Genomic DNA, 19,619 nt, shown 5'->3' on the forward strand with positions numbered 1-19,619 from the left:
TCTCTCTCTCTCTCTCTCTCTGTCTCTGTCTCTGTCTCTCTTGTCTCTGCAATAAAAAAAATAAAATAAAACAAATCTTCCCCTTAATCATACCAGAAACTGGTCATGTATCAGTTTACCCAGGAATCCCTGCAGCCGCACTGCTAAAACATCTGGTCCCCTACAGACTCTCCCTTACCTACTTCAGCTGTCTGACTTCAAGTTAGACTGATCTCTGCAGCCTCTTTAACCATTTCCGAGCCACTCTGTAACCCACATTGTCTCTCTTGTGAAATGTCAGCATGAGAGCTGCTGGTTAAAGTTTGGTTACTGATTCAGACAAGTGACTGAGGTGTCTATTTTACATACCAAAGCAGACCTGGCCTCCAGGTTCTCCCAGCATCCGCCAGAGCCTATCTGGCATACCCTGCTCCCAACCTTGAACGTTCTAGGCCAGGAGCTGGTCTGCCCTTCACCCAGAGGCTCCTTCCTATATAATCCAGACATTTTGGTGTCTCCTCTTCTCCCTCTTTGCCCCTTGCTCTATTTCTCCTCCCACCACCCCCCTGGCCTCAGTCCTCGGGACCAGTGAACTAGCCCAAGAGCAGCTTCCCAATAAACCTACCTTTAATATAATCTAATCTGGCTTGGATTGGAGGAAAATAACCTATCAGTTGATGTTAGTGACTCAAACTAGAATAAAAGGGCCAGATGTGGTAGTGAGCATCTTTCATCCCAGCACTCGGGAGGCAGAGCCAGGCAGATCTGTGAGTCCAGTGCCAGCCTGCTCTGCCTACACAGGGAGTAGCAGCCAGTACTGTCTTAAACAATAGCAGACGCTGTCTTAAAACAAACAACTAAATTTAGGATAAAAGGCCAAACATGGTGGCACATATCTTTTAGCCTTAGCACTGTGGAGGCCAGGCAGTCAATGTGGTCTGTATAGTGAGCTCCAGACAAGGCAGGACTGCACAGAGAGACCAGTCTCAAAACACAAGTTAAAAGGCTGGAGTAAGAGCACTTGCCAGGTAGAAAGGAAAGTCAAGCTTACATAGCAAATTACCACCAATGAAACAGAAGCCAATACCCTTGAAATGATAATAGCCCACTCTTAGACTATGAAAGAGAGACAATGAAGTGTTCCCAGACAGCTGTGGCCAGTTGTAAAAACACACCAGCTTCTGACAGCACAAGTTACTTTTCCCAGGTCAGGAAGGTCCCTTTCCAGCTGCATGGTTCCACCCACTGTCTGAACAAATGTTATCAGGTTGGAAGGATGGCATTCCTTTACCCTCTCCTGTAATGCCAAGGCTTAAAAACCCTGCTTGCTGGGCGGTGGTGACACACACCTTTAATCCCAGCACCTGGGAGGCAGAGGCAGGCGGATTTCTGAGTTCGAGGCCAGCCTGGTCTACAGAGTGAGTTCCAGGACAGCCAGGGCTATACAGAGAAACCCTGTCTCGAAAAACCAAAAACCAACCAACCAACCAACCAACCAACAAACAGACAAAACCCTGCTTGTGGTTTTTTCCTTCACTTAGACCTGGGGGTTAACTCTCTTTCCTGTTCCATCAGGAAGGTTGGTAGCCCAAGCTGGAGCTTAAATAAAGATCCTCATGCGATTATAGCAGGTTGTGATTCCTGGTGGTCTCTTTGGGGTTTTTACAATCTGGGTACAACAAAAGAAGGAGAAGGGACCAATCAGAGTGGGGAGCTTGCCTCTCAGAAAGGGACTTAACACCCTTCTAACAATTTGTCAGATCACCTAGCAGGATGAGCCTGAAGCCCACCAATGGTGGGTCAGTGCGGGGTGGGACCACACCTCAACATGGACTGCTGGCTTATGCACATCCCTGGCCTCTACTGCACATTGATCTCACTGCAGGATCTTGAAGACAGACTTAGGGGCCTCTTTCTTCCTCTGCTGGGGTCCAGGAGTCTCCTCACAAACCACAGGAACACAGATCTTAGTCAGACAGGAAGAGTTTATTGAACATTTGCCCCAAGACTGAGGGAGCTGATTACAACACTTCCCCACCCCCAGCCAGGAAGACTTATTTCTTTTTTTAAAAAGGATTTATTTATTTTATGTATGTGAGTTTACTGTCAATCTCTTCAGACACACACCAAAACAAGGCATTGGATTCCCTTACATTACAGATGGCTGTGAGCTACCATGAGTTTGCTAGGAATTGAACTCAGGACCTCTGAATGAGCAGTCAATGCTTTTAACCTCTCAGCCATCTCTCCAGCTCAGAAGTCTTATTTCAAATGGCTTCCTATATTGGTGTAGGTGTCTCTCTTACTTATTGAATACTCAAAGCCATTGATGTGTTGGAACGGCGGCGGTCGCGTCTGGAAGTACCACACTAGGCCTAAACAGTTCCACGTGTAAGAGGTTTAATTGAGAGGGAGTAGGGGTAGTGGCGAGGAAAGAGAGGGGAGAGAGAGAGAGAGAGAGAGAGAGAGAGAGAGAGAGCAACTTGGAGGAAAGTTCCCATATATATATGGGTTGTGACGTAGCAGCCTTGCAGGTAAAGGTGGGACGTGAGCCCAACGGATTCTGGGAATATGGTGGCTGTTTGCCCTGGCAACAGGTCTGTGGACCCACCCATGTACCACCGGAGGCTCTGGATGCTAACAGCCATCCCAGGGGCCGCTTATAAAAGCAAAAACTGCTCTCTGCCCCTTCTGTCTCTCTCTGACTCTCTTCTCTCCCTGATTCCTTTCTCCTTCTCTGTGTTCCTGGCCAGCTTCTTCTTTCCTCCTCCTCCTCCTTCCTTCCTTCCTTCCTTCTTTCCTTCCTTCTTTTCTGTCTCTGTCTCTGTCTCTCTCCCCCCCCATCCGCCTGTCAGTCGGTCTCTCTGTCTTTCTGTCTCTATTCCCTTCTTAATTCCCCTTCCCATACCCCTAAATAAACTCTATTCTATACTATACCCATTGTATGACTGGTACCTGAGGAGGAAAGGATGCCTCAGCATGGGCCCACCAATGCATCCCTCCCACCTCACCATACCAAGCTCTACTAAACATATCTGTTTTTTTTTTAAAGTAAAACACAACAATATGTGACCATTAAAAATGGTTATCAAGAAGTTGGAGAGAGGGCTGGTGAGATGGCTCAGTGGGTAAGAGCACCATCTGCTCTTCTAAAGGTCATGAGTTCAAATCCCAGCAACCACATGGTGGCTCACAACCACTCATAAAGAAATCTGGTGCCCTCTTCTGGTGCATCTGAAGACAGCTATAGTGTACTCATTTATAATAATAAATAAATCTTAAAAAAAAAAAAAAAGAAGTTGGAGAGATTACTCCGTGGTTAAGAGCACTGACTACTCTTCCAGAGGTCCTAAGTTCAGTTCCCAGCAGCCCCATGGTGGCTCACAACCATCTGTAATGGGATCTGGCACACAGGTGTACATGCAGACAGAGCAATCATATACATAAAATAAATAATTAAAAATGTTTATCATGAGCTGGAAGAGATGACTCAGAGGTTAGGATTCTGGTTCAATTTCCACCTGTTTGTAACTCCAGTTCCAGGAAAGCTGGCACCCACACATAGGTATAAATACAGGTAAAATACCACTGCACATTAAAAATAAATAAATCTTTAAAAAAAATTTAAGAACAACAACATCAATAACAAAAGCAAAAACCGTAAGAGCTCATACATAGGTTACAGCAAGTGCTATCAGGCCATTGGTTTAGGTCCAAGCTTATCGTGCCTAACTACACAAAGCAGTTCTGACTTTACTGTGATTGGTTTCCAAGAACACCAAAGCACAGAACATAACAGAATATGCAATCAACTTGGACATGAGAAACTTTCCTAGTAACAGTAATAACAGCATACAATGGCTTGCTAAACAGGCAGGCAGCAGTAATCCAGGCCTTAACACTTTCCAATGTGCAGACACTGGATGGGTCTTTTCTACTTTCCACTAATTACTTTGCTCTTTTTAGTAGCTTACTGAGAACAGGGAGCTGGGCCTGACTTGGGGTACAGGTTGGGAATGCCAGCTTCTGTCAGGCACATCTGTTGCCTGACATAACAGGCTCAAGGCTCTTATGGTAAGATAAATGATGTTACAGGTTTGGCAGAAAGGGAGCTGAGAAGAGATTCATTGGGTGAGTTACACTCTCAAGCCTCAGGTGGCTAGCACCTAAGGCATAACCTACAGCCACAGGCAGACCTAACCTAAGCATGGGCAGTGTGAAAGAGCAGCGGAGAAGGAACCAATAAAGACTCGAGCCCTGGGGGCTGGAGAGATGGCTGCTCGTCCAAAGGTCATGAGTTCAAATCCCAGCAACCACATAGTGGCTCACAACCTGGGTTCCAGGACAGCCAGAACTACACAGAGAAACCCTGTCTGGAAAAGTCCAACTCCCCACTCCCCTCCAAAAGACTAGAGAGCCATGACTCTAGGCTATCCTGCATCCAGTCGTTCTTCCCACCTTAACTGCAGCAGAGATTTAGCTCATGACCTGAGTTAAGCCTTAGGTCACGAGAAATTGAGTCAGGTTGGGTTCTTAACCCCAGCCTGACCATTAATTCTGCTCTGCCTGCAGAAACAAGATGCCCGGGTAAGGAGTTCCCCAAACCCTCTGCTCCCAACTGAACCGAACCAAACCAAACCAAACCAAACCAGCAAAAAGCTTGAACTTCCTGGTAAGTCCCCAAGCCCTGTTAGGGGCACTCAACTAATCCAGGGAATAAAGCGGTCCTTCGCTATTCCAATAAAGTGGTCTCCCCACCGGTTGTCATTGTGTCCGGATGCTTCTCTGCCCCGTTTTGTTTGGTTGTAACATTGAGAGTCACAGATACTCGTGAGTAGCTGCGTCCTGAGACATTACATCGGGTGTGGCGAGGTTTTAGGGAGAGAGCGGGGCAGTGAATTAACGACTACCATCCCCGTAGATTCCATTCCCTCATCTCTGCAAAAGAGCCCCAGTACGACTCCCAAGGCGGCCCACGCACGACCCTCTGCCGATACGACCCAGACTGTAGGGACCCGGGCAGCGGGCGCTAAGCTAAGAGATAAGGACCGAAGCTCAGAAAAGGTAAGGCCTGAGGAGACGTCTGCCTGCTGGCCCAGCTCCACCCAGCATGATCCCAGAAGCAGCAGGGGTCCGCGGGGACAGACTAGACTCAGCGGCACGCAGGCAGGAGATCTGAAGTCCTTGCCGCCTCCAGATTGCAGCAGCTTCCTCCCACACCTGGGACGCCCAACAGCACTCACCATTTCCTGACTCTGCGGTATCCTGGTGTCCGCCTGCCGCTCCTGCAGTCAGTGAAGGCGACCTGGAGACCAAAGACTGCGATCTAGGATCTGCTTTCAAAGAACACACGGGTACCTAATGTACCGGAAAAGAAATAGACCTGATAGTGGCAGCAAAGTGCCTCACTTTTGGAGCCAATACAAGCACTCAAATAAGACCACGATAGGCGGGCGAGCCCTTGGACCCGCCTCCCCAAGCGAGGAATTGAAGAAGCAACTTTTACTAGGCAAAGTAGAGCTCAAATTACACTCTTGACCTCTCCAGATCCCAGATTCCCGCTGTCACCCACGCAGGAGCCACACTGAGCACCAGCAAGGGTTGATGAAGGAATCACTCGGGCATGAAGGCAATTACAGACCTTGGGGCTGGGTGGGAAACTCCTTTCAGAACTATAATCCGCGGCTATATCTGACTGCCTACTCTTTGGCTGTTGTGGTCTCCCTCAAAGCCAATTCCAAAGGCCAAGTGCTTCTTCCCAGGAAGACCGCAGGGCTAGACAAGCATCTTAATGCTGTAAGGGTCCATGATTCTCGGAAGAATGATACCCGGGACTCAAGTAGTATGCAAACACAAAGTGTTTTATTCTGCAGAAGCCAGCAGCAGGCTGGGGTCTCCGATTACCAAGAGAGAGAGCGAGCGACCCCAAAGTGAACTCGCAGGCCTGATTTAAAGCACACTAGGGGAATTCTGGGCTAGGTGACCTCTATCTTAATCTGTTGAGTTCATATCTAGGGACATTCCAGAGCCATTATGGGGTGTGGTGGGTGGAAACTGCTGCTGACCCATTGTCCTTGCCTTGGGTCAGGTGGCGGAGCAGCTTCTGATTAGCTGCCTGAAGCTTGGGGTTTTTTTCTAGTAACTGACTTGCCTGAGCTTGCCTGGTCTTGTCCAGTTCTTGGAAACATATTTAGGCCTGTCTCCTGAACTGCCAATTTGAAGCCTGTCATGGAGTCAACCTAGCCTTCTCAGTGGTGGAGCCTTTGCTGAGCCTATGTGAAGTCCTGGACCCGGCCCTCACCACCCCCCACACCTGCATCAGAAACAAAACAGTAACAAAACTGGAAACAGAATGCCTTTCTGAAGTATTTCTTTTTAATTTTGTTTACATGTGCAGGACTGCATATGGGTCTGAGAATGTGAGAGCAGTGCCCCCAGAGGCTTTGGGATGGAACAGCGGTTTGCCGGGTTTGAAATCCATGCTGCTGGGCCAGATGTTTCTTCTTGTTGTGGTGACAACAAATGCTGGGGTTAAAGCCATGTTTGGAATGTGGGAACATAGCTTGGTGATTAAGAGCACCTTCTGCTCTTGGGCAGGACCAGACTTCAGTTTCCAGCACGCACCCCTGGCAGCTCAGCTTGCTCTAAGGCAGTGAATGGTTCTCAACCTTCCCAATGCTGTGGCTCTTTAATACAGTTCCTCATTGAAATCGTAATGCAATTTTTTTTTTTTTTTGTAAAGGGAGGGTTGTTAAAAGGCCCCCAGCCCACAGGTTGAGAACCAATACTCATAAAGCATCTAATAACCTCTTCTGTACCCTGGGGTTACCGTCACACATGTCTATACTCACACATATAAATATAAAAAAATTTAAAATGTGTCATACCTATATGTAAATATATAAGAATAAAAGTTTTAAATGTTAGATTGACTATGGTGAGGCGAAGGACACTGAAAAAATAAACAGGAAGGCTTGATTGTGGGCGTGAGATTGCCCAACTGAGCACATTAGGAAAACAGAACTGGTCTTGACAGTTGGCAGCCTGGCACTCCTATCAGCAAGTCACACACAGGCACTGCGGTCCTTTCCCTTCGTGTGTTCTTGCACTGTACTGGTTAGTTATGTCAACCTGACACAGGCTAGAGTCATTTGAGAGGAGGGAACCAACACTGAGAAAATGCTTCAAGGCTGGGTGGAAGGCAAGGTTGTAGAGCATCTTCTCACTTTGTGATTAATGGGGTAGAGCCCAGCCCATTATGGATGGTGCCATCCCTGGGCTGGTGCTCCTGGGTTCTGTATGAAAGCACGTTGAGCAAGCCAGTGTGGGCAAGCCAGTAAGCAGCATCCTTCCATAGCCTCTGTATCAGCCTTCAGGTTCCTGCCCTGCCTGAGTTCCTGTCCTGAGTTCCTTTGATGAACTGTGATTTGGAAGTGTAAGCCAGATAAACCCTTTCTCCCCACGTTGTTTGGCTTGTGGTGTTTATCACAGCCATACTCACCCACTAAATCATGCACCTGAAATAGCTGTAACAGACGAAAATGTAGGCATGGATGGCTTCAAAAAGCTTCCACCTTTCCAGGAAGGAGGTCACCAAGTCAAACTGCAGCATCCTGATATCAGTGTCTCTTGATGGCTAGAACACCTACCTGTGCTTAAATATATTGAAGCTGCTCTTAGGCATGAGCACTATCAGAAACTAATAATATGTAATAAGATGGACCAAATGGTGACTATATCCACTTATCTACCTAAGAAGACCAGACACCTATGTAAGGGAAAGTGCTTGCTTAAAATGCAGTAAATACGACTTCAAACTGTGATGACAGAGTAAGGCATGGGCATCATTGTAGTGAATGTAAGGGCATCCTGGGCTACAGGGTAGAGTCAAGTTGTTACCTAGGCGGAGCCTGCTTCAAAGAAACAGGAGGGGCTGGAGACAGAGACATGGCTTCGTGGTTAGGTGCACTGGCCGCAGAGGACCTGGTGTTAATTCCCAAGATTCCAACATGGAGGTTCAGACCATCTGTAACTCCACTTTCTGGGGGTTCAATGCTGCCTTCTGGCCTCATCGGGCTTCAGGTACACATATACAGCATAGATATGGATGCAGGCAAAACACTCACATTTGAGAAGTAAAAATGTAAAAAGTTTAGAAAGGGAGATGGGGTTAGGGAGGAGGGAAATAGTTGGCCTGGTATGTGGCTTTTGACTCAAACTTGCTTAAATAGTCCTTGAGATTTCCTCTGGGCTCACTTATCATTATCAAGATATAATCCCCAAAAGTGGGACTCGGTCCCCTAGGAATACCAGGAATTCAATACATAGTCAGACAGTTCTGAAACCTGGGATCCTTCTCACAAGCTTCCCAAGCAGGATTGCATGCCCGTACCACCACACCTGGTAAGAAGTGATGTTCATAGCTAGTCTCAGCCCTGAGAAGGAATGATCACCAGAGGGAGCACACAGACTTGGTGGATGAGAATGTCTGATTAAAATCAAGTATCTCTCCCACACCTTGCTACTTCTTAATTTTTGAGTCGAACCTAGAAATCTTCCCACATGCTCTCCAATGCTAGGAGTTTTCTCAATGCATTCTTTTTAAGTGCTACCAACGTGATAATGGAGACTTTACAAATCCTGTGTGTTAGGCTACCCCACAGTGAGTTATTTCATGTCTAGTTAAAAAAAAAACAAAAAACCTGGGATGACTGAAAGTTTTTAAGATCCTCTGTATGTCTTCGACACTGTTCTCCTGCTGTGAAGAGACACCATGACAAAGGAGCTCTTATAAGACAAAGCATTTAATTGGGAGCTTGCTTACAGTTTCAGAGATGTAGACCATTAGCATCATGTCTGGGAGCTTAAGCAGTAGCTGAGAGCTACCCCCTGATCCACAAAAACAAGCAGAAAGAACGTGTAACTGGATCTGGCACAGGCTTTTGAAACCTCAAAGCCCACCCCCTATCGTCACACCTACGAAAAGTTCACATCTACTCCAAAAAGGGCCATACCATCTAGTTCTTATAAGCCTTTCAAAACAATTCCACTCCCTGGTTATTAAACATTCAAATATATAAGCATATTTGGAGCATTCTTATTCAAATCACCACATTATATATGAAGGACTTCTCTCCAAATGACAACTACAATGTCTCTTGAGGGCCCCCTAAGGACTAAAGGCTTGCATAAGCTTTCTCTCCAGTATGAGCTACTTCAACATCTTCTCCACAAGAACTCTGAAGACTTTATCACGTGGCTTGCAGCATTTTTCCAGTGTCTGCTACCATTTATTAGAAGAGAATTTCTAGTAGTGATACCTACATTCGATTCAAAAGGATACCGTCTCTCAAATTTTTCTGACACTTCCCCACATTGTTAGCCTAATCTACTTCATGGAATTTGACTTAGTGAGAGCTACCAGGGAGTTTCTCATGTTAATTTACTAGCATCCTTATCTGTTCTACTATGAATCGGTACATGCCTCCGTAAATGAGTTGCACTCAAAAAGCCTCTCCCACACGTCTCACATTCATAGGGTCTCTCGCTACTGTGGATTCGTTCATGTACCCGAACCTCGAAAAAGCGACGGAAAGATTTCCCACAGTGCTTACATACATAGGGTTTTTCCTCACTATGCATTATTTTATGCTTCCGAAGAGAGCTGTCAGAACTGAAAGCTTTCCCGCATTGCAAACACGCATAGGGCTTCTCTCCAGAGTGATTCCTTTCGTGGCTCTGAAGGGAGGAAGAAGAAGCTAGGTCCTTCCCACACTGTTTACACTTGTAGGGATTCTCTCCGGTATGCATTCGACTGTGGAACTGAAAGGAACTGTGATTATTGAATGACTTCCCACACTGCTTGCATGCGTAGAGTCTCTCACCAGTGTGAGTACTTCCGTGTCTTTTAAGGTTACCGGAGCTACCAAAGGTTTTCCCACAGTGCTTACACACATAGGGCTTCTGACCCGTATGAATTCTTTCATGTGTTTTTAGGGAACTGGAATAAGTAAAGCCTTTTCCACATTGCTTACAAACATAAGGATTCACACCACTATGAGTTACTTTGTGCTTTTGAAATTGATACCAAAACGTGAAGGCACTCCCACACTGCTCACATACGTAAGATGTTTCCCGAGTGTGAGTGAGTTCATGTGATCTGAGGTAACGAGAAGCAGTGAAGGCCTTCCCACACTGCTTACACACATAGGGTTTCACGCCAGTGTGAATCCTCCTATGTATTCGAAAGTAAGTAGAATCAAGAAAAGTTTTCCCACACTGTTCACACACATAGGGTTTCTCGCCACTGTGAATACTCATTCTTCTTCTAAGGCAAGCAGGACGGGGAAGAGTTCTTGCATAATGATCAGGCAGAAAAGGATTCTCACCTGTGTCAGTTCGCTGATGCCTTAAAAGGTTACCAAACCGAGCAAAGCCTTTCCCACACAGTTCACACACATAGGGCTTCTTAACACCGTGACTCTTCTCACGCCTCTGTAAAGGACTGGGAGGCGTGAAGCCTTTCCCACACGGCTTGTGCACAGACGACTTCTTTGAATAGCCATTTTGTTCACATATTTGGCCAGATCTGACACAAGGAAGGTCTTCCTCAAAGTCCTTATTTTTGGAAGGTTTCTCTCCAGCGTGAGTGCTTTTATGCATCTGAAGGGACAGAGAACTGGAGCTGCTCCCAAACTCCTTATGTTTATACAATGGCTGTCCATGTTCCTGGTCTTCATAAGGTCCCACTGGATGGTTCAGTGGCACACCCAGAGATGAATGGCCAATTCTACCTTCTTTATAGACATGCTTTTCAAATGTAGCAAGTCCTGGACAAGATTTCAGGCTCACAGAGTGTCCTGGATTGCAGCTGAAGATTTCTGCACACTGAAGAGTTTCATTATAGTCACAGAATTTCTCCACCAAGTGGCTGCTGCAAAACACAAGAAGAGAACATGACTAAGACAGTGTTTACTAATAATGACTGAACACTGCAATGCTGGTTTTATCCTGGGAAACAGTTTGTAACCTGTTCAGTATGCATGCTTTCCAAGTCCACTAAGGACAGTTAGAATAGAAACAGTGGGATTCATGTATGGTGAGGTATGTCTCCTTGAGAACACTAAACATTCACATAGCATTTCAACATTTATCTCAATTCACAATCTTTGGAACATTTTGGATGTGCAATGGTGTCAGTCAGATCACCTTCTGTTTTTAAATACTTGCAAAACCATGAAAAAAATTGACAGTATGTCACTACCAACGTGTCCCCATGGCTGGTGAATAAATCAATACAACATCATGTTTTAAAAATGTGTTCATCTAGGGCTGGAGAGATGGCTCAGTGGTTAAGAGCACCGACTGCTCTTCCAGAGGTCCTGAGTTCAATTCCCAGCAATCACATGGTGGCTCACAACCATCTGTAATGGGATCTGCTACCCTCTTCTGGAGTGTCTGAAGACAGTGTATTCATATACATAAAATAATAAATCTTACAAAAAATATTTTTAAAAAATGTGATCATCAACTATGTGGGTGTGTGCTAGGGCACATGTGGGATGCTGAGCGCAGCTCTCAGGAGTATACTAGGCTTCTATGATGTTGAAGCAGGGGCTCTCTGAGAAGTGCTGGGACTATGGATAAGTGCTGTTTTATGTGGGTTCTGGGAACTGCACTCTGGCCATAATGATTTCAGCATTGTTACTGGCTAGGCAATGTTTTTTTATACCATTTTGAAATGATGAGGTGTGTCCTGGCTAGTTTTGTTTTCCAACCTGATACAGTGTGGAATCATCTGAAAAAAGGAATCTCAGCTAAGAGATTTCCATTAGATCACCTTTAGGCAAACTGTAGGGGCATTCTCATGGTCAATCATCAGTGTGGGAGTGACCAGCCAACTGTGGGCAGTGTCAGCCCTGAAGCACCAGGTGGTCCTGATTATATAAGAAAGCAGGCTGGGCAAGCCCTAAAGAGCAAGTCAGTAAGCAGTTTTCCATGATTCTCAGTCTCTGTTCTCTGGCCCCTGACAGTCTAGAGTTCCTGTTTTGGTTTCTCTTGATGATGGACTGTGACCAGGACATCTAAGCAAATAAACCCTCTCCTCTGTCTTCACAGGAGAAGGCTGAGCCTCAGGTACAGTGGACAACATAAAGGAGATACTAGTAGGGTAGGATGACATCCCAGAACAACAAATGATGCGGCACTGGCCTGACCCCAGGAGTCAATCTGTGTGCTGCTGGTAGCACCTCTGAGAAAGTGGAGCTGTCCAAGACCTTGGGAGCCCAGGAGGCAGTGTTTCATTTCCGGAAGTGGGAGCCTAATGTTTATACTGCTGAACGTTGGTTTCCACTTGCTTTGATTGTGACTGTGTCCTGGTTCTTCCCTATTAGAGTAAGAAAGCATATAACATTCTTTTCTTTTCTTTTTTTCTTAATATTGCAAGGGTCCACAGTTCAGAGACTTTTGAAAGAGACACTGTTTTTAAGGAGCACTGGGACTTTTAAATTGTTGAAACTTCTTACAACCGTCTATAACGTTCTAAATTGTATTAATATTAACATGATGTCTTGTGGACAAACAAGGAGGGCAGGACAGACCATGGCTAAATACTGAGGTGTTTATGGGTCAAAACGATAGAGAATCTATTTCGCTAGTTAGTGTTTTGTCAGCTGGACAAAAACCTAGAGGACTTGAGTTGGGAAATGTCCTCATTGAACTGGCCAGTGAGGAAGCCTGTGAAGCATGTTCTCTGTGGATGATCCAGCCCACCTGACTGGCACAATTCCCGGGGGAAGGGGTCATGAGGTACATAAGAATAATGAGCAAACTACAGGACAGAGCAATGAACAGCATCCTCCCTGGCCTCTGCTTCACTGGCCTCAGCTTCAGCTCGTGCCCACAGGTTTCTGCTTGAGATCAGGCCCTGACGTCCCTTAGGAAATGAACCCTTTCCACTCCAAGTGGTCTTGGCTCATGGTCTTGAGTACATCAACACAAACCAATCTAAGATACACTGAATGGCACAAAGCATGTATTATATGAGCTGTGGTAATACATTACATGACCAATATATTCTAGTTGTTCTCCATCTTAGAATATTTGGCATCTCCAAGTACTGATGTGTAAAACACAATTTTGGGAGACATTTTCTGGAGATGAAATTGGTTGGATGCTTGACATCAAGTACATCTCTGGCTTCTTTGTGAGATGTTCTAACACAACAGCTCTCTGGGATATGGCTATCTCGTGGCAAAGAAATTACCTTAGTTTGCTCCATAGTTTTTCATACTCATTGACAACCTTCTGTTTGCCCGACTTGTTTCCTAAAATGCAGACACAGAAAACCAATTACTAATTATTAATTAGAGAAAAAGTTCTGAATGCCAGCTAAATTCATGGTGTACCCCACCTGACGTATTCACCCCAATTCCCCATATTCCAATTCATACATCAACACTCATTAGCTAGAAACACTTGTCCTTGATGGACTAGAAAAGCCAATGCCCATGTGTACCTATAGAGGCCAGGTTCCTCAGGGTTTCCTGCATCACATCGTTGTACAGCTCCTTCTGGGATGGATCCAGCACGGCCCACTCCTCCTGTGTGAACTTCACAGCCACATCCTCAAAGCTCACTGACTCCTGAAAGCACACACATACATTTCCAAGAAAGTGAGCCTCGTGGTACCGCAGATGTACACAGAATTAATAAGAAGGTGAGGTGACACTATGTTCCACAAGGGTTCAAGTTGTCATGGTCGTCACACTCTACTGCTCATACAGACCATGATCCCTCAGTCACAGATGCTAAAAGTAACCTGGAGCTTTCTGGGATAGGAACATCAAAGTAGGATGAGCTCTTGTGCAGATGACTGACTGTGCAGTTCCTCTTTCTTCATCTTTCTAACAACTGCCATCCCCGGCTCTAGTGTCTAACGTCCACCATGGATCAGTATCAGGTGTCCTTAGAATGTGTGTGCTTAGAAATGTTGGGCACAACAGTTATCCTAGTATCTGAGAACTGAGATCTAGAGGGATTCCCTCCCACCAGAGCTGTACAGAGTGAAGTAGCTTTCCCAAACAGTTGAGACAACTATACCCTAAGTTTAAAACAATAACATCCTCTACTCCCTAAGAATCCCAGCAATGAATTCATACTCATCAGAGGGATGCTATCTGATTAAAACCCAACATATTGTCTGTCTACATAACCTGGGTTGGTAGACACTACTCGTATGTTTTTAAAACCTTGGCTTAGTGGTTGGAAAGTGTGAGCATGCCACAGAGCCCTAGTGGAAGTCAGAAGCATCTTGTGGGAGCTGGTTGTAGAGATTGAATTCAGACCATCAGGGTTGCATAGCCTGTGCCTTTACCCACCTAGCCATCTCACTGGGCCTCTAGTTAATACTTCTTCTTACAGTTTGTTATGAACCTGAATACATGTTCAGTGATTGCACAAAAGGCAAATATTAGAAAATGTATAGCTCAGGCTAGAGAGATGACTCAGCAGGTAAGAGCACTGACTGCTCTTCCAAAAGTCCTGAGTTCAATTCCCAGGAACCACATGGTGGCTCACAACCATCTGTAATATGATCTGATGCCCTCTTTCAGTGTGTCTGAGGGGTGGAACAATGTATTCATATACATATAAGTAAATCTTTAAAAAAATAAAGTGTATAGATGAGTTCCTTAATCAATCAGCAAACAGGACTCACGATAAGCAGTTCTTCCCAGTAGTATCCTATTTTTCTTTCTGTTGTTATGACATATCACCATGACCAAATGCAACTTGGGCAGGAAAATGTTTATATGGATTACAGGTCATAGTCTACCAATGATGGAAACTAAGGAAGAAGTGTTCAGGCAAGAACGGAAACAGAGAGCATGCATGAACATGGCTCACTGGCTTGTTGGGTTATTCTTCTCCACGTTCAAACCCCTATTTCCTGGGATGTCAACACCCACAATGGACGAGGCTCTCCTTCACGAATTAGCAGTCAAGAAAATTCTCTGGGGGCTGAAGAGATGGCTCAGCAGTTAAGAGCACTAACTGTTCTTCCAGAGATCCTGAGTTCAATTCTTAGCACCCACATGTGGCTCACAACCATCTGTAATGGGACCTGATGCCCTCTTCTGTGTCTAAAGACAGCTACAGTGCACTCATATACATAAAATAAATAAATCAAAAAAATTCTTTAAGACCCAGGCTTCCAAATTATGGAAAGCAAGAAGGAAGGAAGGAAGGAAAGAAGGAAGGAGAGAAAGGAAGAAGAAAAAGAAAGGAAGAAAGAAAGGAAGGAACAAAGAAAGAAGAGAAAGAGAGAATGAAAGAAAGAAAGAAAGAAAGGAAGGAAGAAAGGAAGGAAGGAAGGAAGGAAGGAAGGAAGGAAGAAAGAAGAAGAAGAAAAAGCCCTGAAAGCAATGCCAAATTGGTGGAGCCAGTTCCTCAATTGAGATCCCCATTTCCCAGGTATGCCAGGCTGATAAAAATGGAGCCATCATACCACTTTTATGTGAGAAATTTTACTAAATCATTAAACAAAGGGAAAGATGACATATGTCTTTAGATAGAGCTCTAATTCACCAACATGTCACCTCTATAATTTCTAAAGCATGCATGAAAGTAAAAATACTTGGATGGGCAGTGGTCGGGCACAGCTTTAATTCCAACCCTTGGAGGCAGAGGCAGTGTGCTCTGTCATTTTGAGACCAATATGGCATACAGCGCAAGTTCCAGGACAGCCAAGACCACATAGAGAAACCCTGTCTTGGAAAAAATAAAGTAAAATACTTGACCAAATTTATTACCTGCAAATGAATGTCTATAATAAAAATCTACAACCAGTCCCCTACACGGGGCACTGTGCTCCCTGCTAGAAGCCACAGGTCGTCAAATAAAAAGTCCACGCCAGAAGCTGTTGGTCAGGAGTATCCCAGAGGCACCCCCACCCCCTAAAAACTTGACATTGGCTCTCAGCATTGCCCTTGGTTGCCCACTATGTTACTACTGAGGGAGAGAAGCCATCAACACTCGTCATTACCTGTGAACTCTGAAAGCTACAGTAACAATCAGCTAAAACCTAAGTCCAGTGGTACAATCGTATCAGGAAGGTTATCAGGGGTAACAGATTGTATTCTAACTGGATTTAAGGCCCACTACGAAGAGGGAAAATGTTTGATTCTGTTATTCTGACCTAGAACTGGAGAAGTCATAGGTCTCAGTAGTAAATCTACTATGATTCTACTTAATGCTGACAATCAAAATACCCGTCTAAGCTCATAGATAAGTGTAGCACTTATCCACATGAGAGATGTTTCTATGTGATGAATGCAGAAAATCACAGCTTGTCAATGAGAAGAGAAAAAGTGTCTATAGAGTGCTCTGGAACCAATAGAACATCTATACCACACCTCTATCCCCAACCCCATTTCCCCACACTCAGGAAATATTGAGCAAGAGGGGGTAGAATGATTGTTGAAGCCAGAACTTCAGCTAAAACAGTATCTTCCAGATATGCTAGAACTACATTTAAAACAACAACAATTGTGTTTGTGTAGACAAGAGCAAGACAGTCCACATTCCAGCATGGCTGGGGCAAGGGCAGATAAGCCCCCACCATTAATTGAGGAGCTATGGTCTGTTCACGGCTGCTAGGTGAGGGAGAGTCAGTTAGTCAGTTTATGTTAAAGGTGAGTCCCTTGGTAAGTCAACTGTGCTGCAATGCATAGCCTAACAAGCACACATACAAGAGCAGCAATATCTGGTTATTTCAAAAAAAAAAAAAAAAAAAGGGCTGGAGAGATGGCCAGTAGTTAAGAGCACCGACTGCTCTTCCAGAGGTCCTAAGTTCAATTCCCAGCAACCACATGTATGCAATTCTGTAAGCATAAATAAAAATAGTATGTTTAACAGTAAATTAAGCCAGAGTTTGTATCTAAGTTTTCTACATTGTTCTTTTTTGAACTAAAGTACTCAACAGTACAGATTTCAGATTAGGACTCACTGAGACTATAAACAATCGAATTAACAGTCTAGCAAAAAAAAAAATCATATTTCTAAGCAAAAGTTAGAAAATCCTTGAGATATATTATGGCATTTCTATGTACATACTATCTACATGTGCTTGTGTCTTTGTAAACACAGTACCAAATTTGCTTGTAAGGTGAGTGAGTCCCACTGGAGAGAAGGCTCAACAGCATCTTCTGCTCTTGCAGAGGACCTCGGCTTGAATCCTAGTGTGGATGTTGGGTGGCTAACTACTGCATGTAACTCACTACTTCCAGGAAATCCAACACCTCTGGCCTCACACATTAAAAAACAATTATAGCCAGGCAGTGGTGGTGCACCTTTAATCCCAGCACTTGGGAGGCAGAGACAGGTGGATTTCTGAGTTTGAGGCCAGCCTGGTCTAAAGAGTGAGTTCCAGGACAGCCAGGGCTACACAGAGAAACCCTGTCTCCAAAAATCAAAAACCAAAATCCCAAAAACCAAACCAAACCAAACCAAACCAAACCAATTATAACTCAAAATAATTAGAGAAAGAATAGTGAGTCCTCACATAAACTAGAACTCTGAGATTAGGCTGAAGTCCTTATAGTTTATAATATAATTAAAAATTTTAAGTAACAAAATCCTGATCTTGAAGCCCTTCTAGCTTAATCTTGGCTGCCAGTTCTTATGATAGGCAATGGAGAAACAGCACTGACAAGGGGCATAAGTTGTTCCTTCTCTTTTTAAAGACTTTAGTTGTATTTCATGTGTGTGTGTGTGCGCGCGCGTGCGCGCACACACACACATGCATGCATGTGTGCACTGGGGTGTGTGTACCTGAGTGTACTATACTAAGAGGCCAGAAGAATGATCTGGAGTTACAGGCAGCTGCAAGTTGCCTACATGGTAGTGTGGAAACAAACCTGGCCCTCTGAAAGAGCAGTATGAATTCTGAAATGCTCAGGTATCTCTCCAGGCCCAGAAAACAAAAATTATTACATTCAATGTGGCCATCTTGGGAGAAATGAAAAGGGGGTCTGATGCCCTCAGAATTCACTTTGGGGATTGATGTGGTCTTCACATTATAAAATTCAAACAGAGGTCAAGAAGTACGCGTACTTGGATGCAGTGGCATCTTTTTGAACATTTTCACATTGATCCTGTCTTAGTGTTGACGCTATGAGATAGATGGCCAAAGTAAGTAAGTAATTAAGTAAGTAAACTGAAATGTTTGCCCCCATGCACGAGGTCACATATCTAGAAAGAACAGGAACTTGGAAGACTGTAGAGCTCCATCAACGTAAGAGTGAGCGGCTGCTACGTTTGGAGCCTCTGCCCAGCCAGACTGCTGGAAGAGATGTTGGGACTATGGCCCCATAGAAGCCAAGTAGAAGAGATCAAGGGGCAGCGGGCAGGAGTCTTCACCTGTTAGGATGAGCATCTGGTGCTGCAGCTGCTTTTGAGTTAACTCTGCAGCCTGGAAGCAGGCCTCCTCCTATAGTTCCGTTAGTAGCCCCAATACACACACTCATTGGTTCCCTGACTAGACCCTGGTACAATCACCCTTTGCACTATTCTGGGCTCCTTTCTGAGCTGAATAGATGTGGGTTGTGTTGAGTGTCCCCAGGAAAATTCTGTCACATACAGCCTAAGGCCGATCTGCGGTGATTCTGTGAGGCCCCACTAATCCTACATTCCAAGACCGGGACAGGCTCAACTCAGGGAATCTCTGTGCTCTCAACTCCCCAAAGGGACGAGACCACCACACGAACTAGAGAGACAGTAGGTGTTTTTTGTTGCCTTACAGGTCAAAAGAAGAGGACGCTTTGTTTGTTTGTTTGGTTAAAGCTCAAGGACATATTTTTAGAGTTTAAATGAAAACCCCAGTGCAAGTCACCTGTAAAATGTGAGCAGGCTCATGGACAAGAGAATGGGAGAGAGCGGAGGACGGCCATAGTGTTATAAACTGGCAGGGAGGTCCACCCCACAGTGCCATCAGCTGCAATGAGGAGAGGAATGCTTTAGAGAAAATAGAAGGAAGCCGAAATACCAGAGGGAAAGCCCAAAGCGGTAAAGAAAGCTCAACAGAATCAGAAAGAAGAAAGGGAAATGCTACATTCCTCTGAACCATGCTGAAAACTGGGCAGTCTTAAATGCTCAGGTCTGGGATGGATGAACTATGGGCAAAGAGGATTCTTTTAATAGAGTTCTTTGTTCAACAAAGGACTTCCATCTATAATGGAGATTTTAAGTTACTTAAGAATAGGTGTGGAGCTGGAGATGGCTCAGAGGTTGAGAGCACTGTCTGCTCTTCCAGAGGCCCTGAGTTCAATTCCCAGCAACCACATGGTGGATCACAGCCATCTATGAGATCTGGTGCCCTCTTCTGGCCTGAAGGATACATGCAGGTAGAATGCTGTATACATAATAAATAAATAAATAAATAAAAAAAAAAAAAAAAAAAAAAAAAAAAAAAAAAAAAAAAAAAAAAGAATAGGTGTGTAGGATTCCTGTAAGTCTGTGTCTCTCAGGTAAATTTCAGATGCAACCGTATATGTTTTCATTAAAACATAAACCTGGGGGCTGGCGAGATAGCTCAGCGGGTAAGAGCACTGACTGCTCTTCCAAAGGTCCTGAGTTCGGATCCC

At 44.8% G+C, this 19,619-nt stretch overlaps 2 protein-coding genes across 10 annotated transcripts in view; both read right to left on the bottom strand.

Moving 5' to 3' along the window:
* LOC116075669 (zinc finger protein 124-like) overlaps positions 1–5,290 on the bottom strand; it is a 14,894-nt gene extending 9,604 nt beyond the window's left edge. For both annotated transcript variants that reach the window (XM_031348895.1, XM_031348896.1), the window contains exon 1: positions 5,223–5,290. In XM_031348895.1, coding sequence (XP_031204755.1) covers positions 5,223–5,225 — 3 coding nt within the window. In that variant the 5' untranslated portion in view covers positions 5,226–5,290. The remainder of the gene's footprint in view (positions 1–5,222) is intronic.
* A 1,044-nt stretch (positions 5,291–6,334) lies between these two features.
* The window catches only part of LOC116075668 (zinc finger protein 709-like), a 26,444-nt gene continuing 13,159 nt past the window's right edge, over positions 6,335–19,619 (bottom strand). For all 8 annotated transcript variants that reach the window (XM_031348888.1, XM_031348886.1, XM_031348891.1 and 5 more), the window contains 3 exons: positions 13,496–13,622; positions 13,244–13,304; positions 6,335–10,912 (listed from right to left, as the gene is read on the bottom strand). In XM_031348888.1, the coding sequence (XP_031204748.1) occupies positions 9,412–10,912; positions 13,244–13,304; positions 13,496–13,622 (1,689 nt within the window). In that variant the 3' untranslated portion in view covers positions 6,335–9,411. The remainder of the gene's footprint in view (positions 10,913–13,243; positions 13,305–13,495; positions 13,623–19,619) is intronic.

This window comes from Mastomys coucha, unplaced genomic scaffold (genome assembly GCF_008632895.1).
Source record: "Mastomys coucha isolate ucsf_1 unplaced genomic scaffold, UCSF_Mcou_1 pScaffold4, whole genome shotgun sequence".
Classification (NCBI taxonomy): domain Eukaryota; kingdom Metazoa; phylum Chordata; class Mammalia; order Rodentia; family Muridae; genus Mastomys; species Mastomys coucha.